Here is a 10,547-nt window from a genome sequence, read left to right as displayed (position 1 = left end):
AGTTTTTGTGCGTGTATCTCACATCTTAATCTATTCATCCATCAATGGACATTTTGGATGTTTTCATGTTAATATCTTATATATTAATTTTCTTCTTCCATCTGAGTACCCAAAAAATAAACTTATGCTCTCTTTCCTATGATAGCCTGTCCAGCTTCTGAAGGTCACTCACAACCTCTTCCTGGGCAGAACATCCTGGTTGCACTTGCTCTTTGAAGGACAACCACATGCTGAAGAATATATATATATATAATATGTATATATTTTATAATATATATAATATATAAACTTTTTATATAAAATATATAAAATAAAATTTATATATATTATATAAATATATAATTTTTGTTCTTTTAGGCAGGTGTTTTCTGTTTATTATATTCTAATCATTTGAATTAAGATTTAACACATGAGGGGCGCCTGGGTGGCTCAGTCGGTTGAGCGTCCGACTTCGGCTCAGGTCACGATCTCGTGGTTCATGAGTTCGAGCCCCGCGTCGGGCTCTGGGCTGACGGCTCAGAGCCTGGAGCCTGCTTCCGATTCTGTGTCTCCCTCTCTCTCTGCCCCTCCCCCGTTCATGCTCTGTCTCTCTCTGTCCCAAAAATAAATAAAAAACATTAAAAAAAAATTTAAAAAGATGGGGCGCCTGGGTGGCTCAGTCGGTTGAGCGTCCGACTTCAGCTCAGGTCACGATCTCGCGGTCCGTGAGTTCGAGCCCCGCGTCGGGCTCTGGGCTGATGGCTCAGAACCTGGAGCCTGCTTCCGATTCTGTGTCTCCCTCTCTCTCTGCCCCTCCCCCATTCATGCTCTGCCTCTCTCTGTCTCAGAAATAAATAAACATTAAAAAAAAAATTAAAAAAAAAAAAGATTTAGCACATGAAAGTAATAGAGGCCAGAATTATAGCTTGTTAGAGCTTGCTGGGTTGGTGTGGAGGATGAAGTTAGATCACCAACCAGAAAGAGTAATTATTCCCTCCTGATAATACTTGGTTTCAAAATTCCACTACTTATATTCAGATTTAACTAACATATTAAGCCCCTATCTGGTTCCAATTACTATATAATATGTTTTCCTATATCTTTAGATTAGCTGGAGAACATAATTACCTAAGGATCCCTGAGGATATGTGGCAGGAAGAGGCCTGACTTACTCAAAGCTTCAGCTCCGATGCTCATGAAACCATCGTTTATGAAGTCAGATCCCATGATGAGTGCTTTTCTACATTTCATTTCACTTATTTGCCAGTTCCAGGATAATTATTTTTATATTCACACTAAAGATAAAAAAAATTCAGACTCAAAAGTGTGGCTTTCCCATCCACAGCTAATAAGGAATAAGATCTAAAAATCTAAACACATATCTGTCAAATCTAGAGCTTTCACTACCTTATTTAGTGTAGGAGTTTCCATGGCTGACATCTTCCTTATCCCTGCTGCCTCCTGATAGCTAGAATTTCAATAACAGGACATCCGCAGCCTTATACGGCTGGCTAGTAATCAGGACTACCTGTTGGCCAACACAAATAAAAACCAAAGATTGAGTAAGCAAAACCACTCATAAGAAAAGTGCTCATCAGCAAGACAAATACTTCATGATCTTGCTTATATGTAAAGAAACCAAATTCTCAGAAACATAGAGTATATTGGTGGTTGCCAGGGGCTGGGGAGTGGTGGGTTTATAAGATGAGTAACTTCCAGGGACCTAATATACAGCACTGTGACTATAGTTACTAATACTGTATTAGTATGGTATACTTGAAATTTGCTAAGAGTAGATCTTCACAACATACACATGTTCCCAAAGGTAACTATGTAAGGTAATGGATGTGTTAACTAACCTTATCATAGTAATCATTTCTCAATATATACATATATCAAATCATCATATTGTATACCTTAAGCTTACTCAATGTTATAGGTCAAATATATTTCAACAAAGATGGAAAAAGTATTGTGCATTTTAAAAAGCTTAATAAGTAAAGCTACTATTTTTTAATCTTGTTTCAATTCTGTGTGTGTGTGTCTATGTACTAAGTTATGACATATAATACATTCTTTTAACCATGGGTGAATTTAAAAACATTTGAAAGCCAACTTAGTAGAATCACTATAGCATTACTGAGGAAGGTGGATTAGAGACAGAGTATTAGAGTAGAGAATCTGATTAAGAGGCTATTATAATGGTCCAGAAGAGAATGAGAAACTAAACTAAGGAAATGGCAATGAGAATGCAAGAAAATGATTACCCAAGTGTATAAAGGAAAATGTAATTACCAGAATGAAGGGACAAGGAAAGTACAGGTGAGTTTCAGATTTCTGGCTTGGAAGAATGAGTGATGTATGGCCATTAGCTGAGGGATTAAATAAAAGTGAGAAGCAGATTTTCAAGGAAAAAATAGTAAGTTTAGTTTTGAATCATATCCATCATATATCTAAATGAAATATGCAGTTAGATATTCCATTCTACAGGACAAGACTCTGGACTAAAGGTATAGGTTAGGGACTCAGAAGTCGATTATATGATTCATAACAAGAGTGGACTAAGATAAGAGGTCAACTACAATAAGTTGAGGGAAAAGAATCAGTGAATAAGACTTTAGGTTACTGTTAGAAAAGTTGAAAAAGAACAGAAGAGAGTGGCTTTAAGAAGCTAAAGGAGAGAAAAAAAAGGGTTTCCAGATGGAGTAGTCACCACTATTTAAATGCCAAACGATATAATATAACATGAGGACAGAAAAACATCTATGGTTTTCACAATAAGTGGTAACTGGCAGGGCACCCAGGTGGTTCAATCAGTTAAGCCTCTGACTTTGGCTCAGGTCATGATCTTGCAGTTCATGAGTGCAAGCCCCACATCCGGCTCTGTGCTGACAGCTCAGAGCCTGGAGGCTGCTTCAGATTCTGTGTGCGTGTCTCTCTCTGCCCCTCCCCTGCTTGCACTCTGTCTCTCTCTCTTTCTCTCAAAAGTAAATAAACATTAATTAATTAATTTAAAAAGTGGTAACTGGAAACTTTTGTTAGAACGATTTCATGTAAGAAACTGAAACACAGATTGTAAGACAAGGAAATGAACAGTATGTTATACACACATGTACAAACACACACACATACATATGCACACACATATACATACAGATACACCCGTTAGTCCTTGGGTAATCCACTCTGACCTCAGATTGGCCCAAATTAAGTTGATGTACAGCAACATGCTAGGTTTTATAAATTAGATTTCTGATTGAGGCAGTTTGCTTTAAATAAGTGAGATAAGCTAGAACATTCAGTTATAAGAAAGTTTAATGTTTCTCTGGGTTTTCAGTGATTTTTCTGTACTTCTGCCACATGACAGTATAAAGCATTAGTTAAGAGGGTGGGCTTGGACCCAAATTACTGATGTTCAGTACCATCTCCGCCACAGTATAATATATAGTAATTAGCATTCTCTACTTCTCTTTCTCTGTAATGGGGATCATGTGAACAATAATGCTGGGCTCTGAAGGTTGGTTGTTTTGAGGATTACGTGACAATACATATAAAGCAGTTAGGTTTGCACTTGAGCACTTAAATGTTACTTTTTTTTCTGAGTTCTCCTGAGAACTAATTCACATAAAGGATAAAAGAGAAAGGACAGATTTTGATGCATTACTAAAATTTGGATCATATAAACTCTGCTGACATAGAAATTGAACTGAAAGGATGCAATATTCTTGAGGACTCTCAAATAAATGGTAAAAAAGCCCAAGTTTTATAACTCTTGACTATAGACATGCAATATGCATACATATTTAAGGTAATTCTTGAAGTTTTTGAGGGCTCTAGTGTTCAGTCCCACATTTGACTGTTATATCCTTTCTATTGTGTTAAGTGCACCTTTAATTGAAAAAGAGAATATAGTATTTCATAAGGTAACCATGATGCTTTGATCCTCCCAGATATGGTCCATTGATATGTGAAGCTCTAACTCTGATCACTAAAATCAGAGATGAAAGAATCATGCAAAAGTTTTTAATCTCTTTAACATTTTTAATAGTCTTTATTTTCTTAAATTACAACACTACCAAACATGCTTTCCAGTAGATTATAATCAATACTGATAAGATGCTTAGAAAATATTTTTAATTATGGAAATTAAGTTTTAAAAAAATAAGAGCATGGGGCAACCTTATATGATATTATAAGCTTTATATATACAAGACAGAAAATTTGATCACAAATAGATGTATTTGGTAGTCACTCAGTTTCAATGAAACCACAAACATTGGCTATTCCCCAATTTCAACACATTGTGATAGTTGATGATTCAACTCAGCAATAACTGATCCCAGGGAGAGGCTTTCAAGCCACAAACTTTTCCATACCATTCACTTCTGAGTCTATAAAATAGGTGTAATAATCCAGGGCCAGTCACTTCTAATTGCTTACAACAGCATCCACAAGAAGGAACTGGCTGAGAAGTCTGAGGTAAGAGAGGTCTTAAATATGATAAACTAAGGTAGATAGATGATAGATAGATAGGTAGATAGATAGATAGATAGATAGATAGATAGATAGATAGATAGATGATAGGTAGATAGACAGATAGATGTTAGATAGGTAGATAGATAGACAGATGATAGATGGTAGATAGATAGATAATGATAGATAGGTAGATAGATGATAGATGGTAGATAGATAGATAATGATAGATAGGTAGATAGATGATAGATGGTAGATAGATAGATGATAGATAGATAGATAGATAGATAGATACAAATAGATGATAAACAGTAGACAGATAGACATATCCTGTAAAATGCCAAAATTAAAATTATTGAGACAGTCATACAATGGTTGCTTGAATTTGTAAACTTAGTAATTAGTGATTTTGGGTATCGTGCTTTATCATTATACCCAACAGTACCCAGTACAATGCTTTGCAGCTTAGAAGTTATGCTCTGTGTGTGTTTATTTATGTCTGTGAGAAGTGTGTGTGTGTGTGTGTGTGTGTGTGTGTGTATGTGTGTGTAAAATTGCCTATGCTGCAAGTCCTCCCATAGAATTCTAAACTTCACTGCAATTTTAAATGCCTGTCTTATTACAACAACATCTTCTGGTATTTTTCCAAATCCCAATTTGGATTTTGAACAATATGATCAAAAATAAAGACAGAGTTCAAAATGTGAGTACATTTTTTCTTTTACATTTTATTTTTCCATCTCATAGAAATTTAGGAAGCACCAAGAGGTGATAAAATACCCCTAGAATCTCCATTAATTACCCAAAGCCATCCCCAAATAATAATAATGATATGGACAATTGACATTTTCCTGAATGTAAAACTTTAAAAAATCTTCAGAAACTTTGTAATGTGTTGGCCTATAATTGCATAAATAAATTAATTAAATACTTAATTTAGCTCAATTTTATACAAATTATTAGCAATTATAACTAATACATTATAACAACATATATGATAAGATAGAGTCTACAATTGAAATTAAAATATAAAATGAAATGCTTTGGAAATGTCCTTTCCCGTATGTCAAAAATATGTCCTTCTTTTTTTTTTTTTTTTAACATTTATTTATTTTTGAGACAGAGAGAGACAGAGCATGAACTGGTGAGGGTCAGAGAGAAGGAGACACAGAATATGAAACAGACTCCAGGCTCTGAGCTGTCAGCACAGAGACTGACACGGGGCTCGAACTCACAGACCGTGAGATCATGACCTGAGCCGAAGTCAGCCGCTTAACCGACTGAGCCACCCAGGCGCCCCCAAAAATATGTCCTTCTAAATAGTGTGGAATTTTCGGGGTTTCCTGAGAACCAATTCGAATCATTCTTTCACTGAAACTAATTTATAGACATTATTACCATGTTTTGAACATCCTGAGATCAGTAAATAACTGCTTACCCCCACACTACCATTCTCTCTATATAAACTAAGGCTGTATTTTATTCCAGAAACTACCTTTATTACCATATATGGAGAGGTGTTATTCTGAAATGATATGTGAAAGTTGATTTGTAAAAGAACTGAGGTAACATAATTGTAAAGTTGCAAAGTACCTTTGATTTTACCTTAAAAAACAATGTGCTCCATTAACAAATAGATTGATGCCCTAAGATTAAGTGACTTGCCTAAAGTCAGAGTTGTTAGTAACATAATCTGTACTACAACTGGATTTTCTAAATTTATGCTAACATTTGATCTTTCTCCTGATTTCTAGGATATTTCTGAATAAGATGAAAGTTCTCCTTCTGATCACAGCCATTTTGGCAGTAACTTCTGGTTTCCCGGTAAGTATCCGTTTCTATATTCCAGAGTATTTATGGTCAATATTTCAGAGTATTTATGAATTTGATTTTTTTTTTGTTCTAATTCGAGAATCCTGGGAATTTTCCCCACACACACTGTATTCCTATTTTATAAACATGCCTGATATCTGCCCCTTTAACATGATGTAAATCATATATTGTTCAGTGCTTAGTTCGTTCAATCCACATAGCATTGATACAGTGGTGAATTTTAATCATTTAGAATACATATTAACACTTTCCAGGAAAAGGGTTACTATAATGTTTTCTGGCTGCTCAAATCCTAGATTTTTAAAAACTGGATAGTATAAAATAATATTAAGTAGTAGAGAAATTATTTCCTTCACACATATGTATATATTTCTCAGTTTGTGTGTTTCATGAACATGAGTTGAACTAATTTCACTATTTGAGTTTTAGGTCACTCAAGACCCGGAAAGAGAACAACCAAGTGTAAGTTACATATCCTCTTTTTAACATGTAAGATGTCCATGCGACATATCCATAACTGTGGTTAAAGTTCCTTTATCTAACCTTCTCAAACTCTGGATAAAACCTTAAAGAGTTTATATAAAGCAGTCAACAGAACAGACTTCAAAAATTTGATCTTGCTTGTATGAAGGGAATTATATCAGCATCTCATGTAACAGTGGGAACCAAAATGAAACTTGAATCACTCTGAGATATACTCGGTTATGACATTTTTGTTAGAATTATCTAGACTAATAGAGGCTGTTAATTATTCATGTCTCCACTCTGCTTAACTCTACAAAGTTCATTCCACAAAAGGTAAAATAATAATAATAATAACAATTAAAACTTGAGAATTAGGAGATGTGGACCAGTTTGATGATCTTGCCAGTGACAAATTCACTGAAGGATTATTTTGTCTAAATAGTTAATCAAATTTTTTTAAGAAAAGAAAAATAAAAGTTGAAGAGGAAGGTTCTTATTTAAGGATCTGCTTATACTCATAAAAATCTTATTATCTGAAAGGAAGTTTGGTTTTGAGGCCAAAGATACAAACAGTGTTAAAGATACAGAAATTGATAGGGATATAAATAGAAGATAAGAGACAGAAAAAAGAAAAAGAAAGAAAGATAAAGAGGATACAGGGCCTACACAAAGTTTGCGTAAAGATCTAGTATACAGACGAAGGGAGAAATCTGATGTTCCCTCATTAATCCCCCTCCCTCTTGGCCTTCTAGTTAAAAGTGATTATCAGAAAAATTTGGCCATGAGCAGAAAGGTATGAAGATATAGTTATCTTTAAGTAATTTCCTTAAATTTTCTAAAATAATGTAAATTAATTAAATCCCTGTTCATAGTACACAGAGAAAAGGTAAATGATCCTAGAACTTCTAAACTCCCTACTTAAAAATGAAGGCCCACATGTTAAAAGGCTATTTTATCTCTCTCCAGCATGAAAAGTAAAACAAGTCTTTTTAATTTCTTTCTTTCAACAGGTCACTCAGAGCAATGAATCACCTTCACAGTTTTATGGACCCCCTTTCCCATATCCATTGGGCCCATATTATGTACCATTCCTGTATCGAGGATATCCATGGTATCCATATAATTTTCCTATTCCAATACCTCTGTCTGACCCTACAACTACACCTTCTAGTGGCCAGTAAATAAGAAAAAAAAAGTCCCACTGCAATTTAAAATGAAATAGGTGGTAAGTACACATAATACAAAGCATGTGTTTTTTTAAGTTATTTGTGAATTATAATGTACCATTCCATGAAAAATATATTGCAATGTTCCCACTTATCCCCATTAAGTTACAATTTGTTTCCATCTTTTTCTCTGGTAGACATCGTTAGTCTCCACTCAGCAGTAAGTTCCTGTGTCTTTCCATGATCACAGTAGCACAGCAGTTTAAATACCTCCTTTGCTATGATATAATAGAAACAAACCCTTTCCTTTCTTACTAACATATTTCTAACTTTTTAAATATTTTCTACTATCAACATTTGTGCATATTTGGACTAAATCAGGGGTCTAAAGGAGGCAAAACTTCAACTAAAGTGCATATCACAACAGATGAACTTGTGGATGTAGGGTCTAAGGCAGACTTCAGACTATTCCTTAGAAAATCATGTATTTTTCTAATTAATATTAAAACTTCAAACTAGCTTCTGATGGTCATATCATAATAAAATCCTTAAGGCTGAATATCCCATGTACAAAAGGGGCCCCTATCATCTCATCATATCAAAACCAAAGTTACTGGTTTAACTGAAGGAATGCAGACTAAAGATTACACTAGGACCAAGAGGACTGTTTTAGGAAACAAAAACTTTCAGCTATTACCTACCATTAAAGGCCTCTGCCTTCTTTCCTGCATCTACTCAAGCCTTCTTGAACATGAAGTTTCCCAGTCATTGGACTAGATTACTTTTATTTATTTATTTTTATTTTTTTTTAACATTTATTTATTTTTGAGACAGAGAGAGACAGAGCATGAACGGGGGAGGGTCAGAGAGAGGGAGACACAGAATCTGAAACAGGCTCCAGGTTCTGAGCTGTCAGCACAGAGCCCGACGCGGGGCTCGAACTCACGGACTGCGAGATCATGACCTGAGCCGAAGTCGGCCGCTCAACCGACTGAGCCACCCAGGCGCCCCAAGGACTAGATTTACTTTTATTTTTTTTTTTATTTTTATTTTTTTTCCCAACGTTTATTTATTTTTGGGACAGAGAGAGACAGAGCATGAATGGGGGAGGGGCAGAGAGAGAGGGAGACACAGAATCGGAAACAGGCTCCAGGCTCTGAGCCATCAGCCCAGAGCCTGACGCGGGGCTCGAACTCACGGACCACGAGATAGTGACCTGGCTGAAGTCGGACGCTTAACCGACTGCGCCACCCAGGCGCCCCTAGATTTACTTTTAAAACAACCTTTGTGGGGTGCCTGGGTGGCTCAGTCAGTTAAGCGCCCGACTTCAGCTCAGGTCACCATCTCGCGGTCCGATCTGTGGGTTCCAGCCCCCGTCGGGCTCTGGGCTAATGGCTCAGAGCCTGGAGCCTGTTTCCGATTCTGTGTCTCCCTCTCTCTGCCCCTCCCCCATTCATGCTCTGTCTCTCTCTGTCTCAAAAATAAATAAACGTTAAAAAAATATTTTTTAAATAAATAAAGCAATCTTTGTAATTAAACAGTAAATAAATTATAAGTTCATAAGCAAATTACCCATCTGGATTAATAACTGAGCACTTATCATTTATTTCAGGTCTCTACAAAGTTGAATGTGAGCCACTTCCCTCAAGAGTCAATATTCCTGCTAATAAAATAAAAATAAATATAACTGAAGTAGCATCAGTATTCTCTCACAGATATCTTTTGTGTCCCTCTTTAGTAAATAGAAGATCTTGGTTTCCTATTTTGTAAATGTGCTTTGCTGGTAGGAATGCAAAATAATTTTTAACAGATTTTAATATAGATTTCTTGATGACTAACCATTCTATAAAAAGTATGGGGAGTGAGGTGACCAACATCAACCAGTCCTGGAAGTACCTTGAGTAAAAGTCTATCCACCATCTTCTGCTGTATAGTTGCACCAATTGTATTAACAAGAGCCAGACGTTGATTTAATTTAATTCAAAAAATATTTGAGTAATTGTGCCTCAATTTCTCAACTGAGTCTGTAATTTATATACTGTAGGATATAAACTTGATATGTTGGTAAGGGATATCAAAACAATCAAGTACTTTATCTAACTTCAAAAAACTGATGAGTAAGATCCTAAAGCTAGATTGATATCATGCTTGCAGGTTACAAAGTGTTTTTCTGAATCATTAGATCAGCAAATTATCACCTAATCTCTGTTCAGTAATCACAATTCATATGTGGGGAAACTAAAGACCATGAAAGTCCTATGGAACTACACATAGACTTAGCCCATGGCAGAAAAGAAATACAAACCAAGCCTATTCAGCTCCTATGTTTTTGCCAGCAGCATATATACTAAAATAAATCCTGAGTCTAGGGCTCTACAATGGCGGTACCAAAGTCTGTCTGTTTTCAGTTTATTTCAGGAGGAAAAATCAAACCCCTGCTGATAAATGCAACTACCACCCATTTCCTTCTCTGCTAATCTAGATGTCACACTGCCACCAGAGTTATCTTTCAAAACATACACTGATTTATATCTCCGACCTCTAAAATGCCTTGGAAGGCTTCATAGTAGCTGCAGTAGAAATCCATTTCCCCCTACATGGCATTCAAGGCTTTCTATAAAGTAACCTTGA

At 35.7% G+C, this 10,547-nt stretch overlaps 1 protein-coding gene across 1 annotated transcript; it reads left to right on the top strand.

Moving 5' to 3' along the window:
* The first annotated feature begins 2,203 nt into the window (after positions 1 to 2,203).
* On the top strand, positions 2,204 to 9,617 carry FDCSP (follicular dendritic cell secreted protein). The gene is made up of 5 exons (XM_040476543.1): positions 2,204 to 2,301; positions 6,207 to 6,276; positions 6,715 to 6,747; positions 7,761 to 7,975; positions 9,529 to 9,617. The coding sequence occupies exons 1-4, from the start codon at positions 2,279 to 2,281 to the stop codon at positions 7,929 to 7,931; spliced, it is 297 nt and encodes a 98-aa protein (XP_040332477.1). The 5' UTR covers positions 2,204 to 2,278; the 3' UTR covers positions 7,932 to 7,975; positions 9,529 to 9,617.
* The last annotated feature ends 930 nt before the right edge of the window (positions 9,618 to 10,547 follow it).

This window comes from Herpailurus yagouaroundi, unplaced genomic scaffold, assembly GCF_014898765.1.
Source record: "Herpailurus yagouaroundi ecotype Mexico unplaced genomic scaffold, PumYag 28, whole genome shotgun sequence".
Lineage (NCBI taxonomy): Eukaryota > Metazoa > Chordata > Mammalia > Carnivora > Felidae > Herpailurus > Herpailurus yagouaroundi.
The sequence above is the reverse complement of the archived record's forward strand: the minus strand, read 5'-3'. Positions and strand labels throughout refer to the sequence as shown.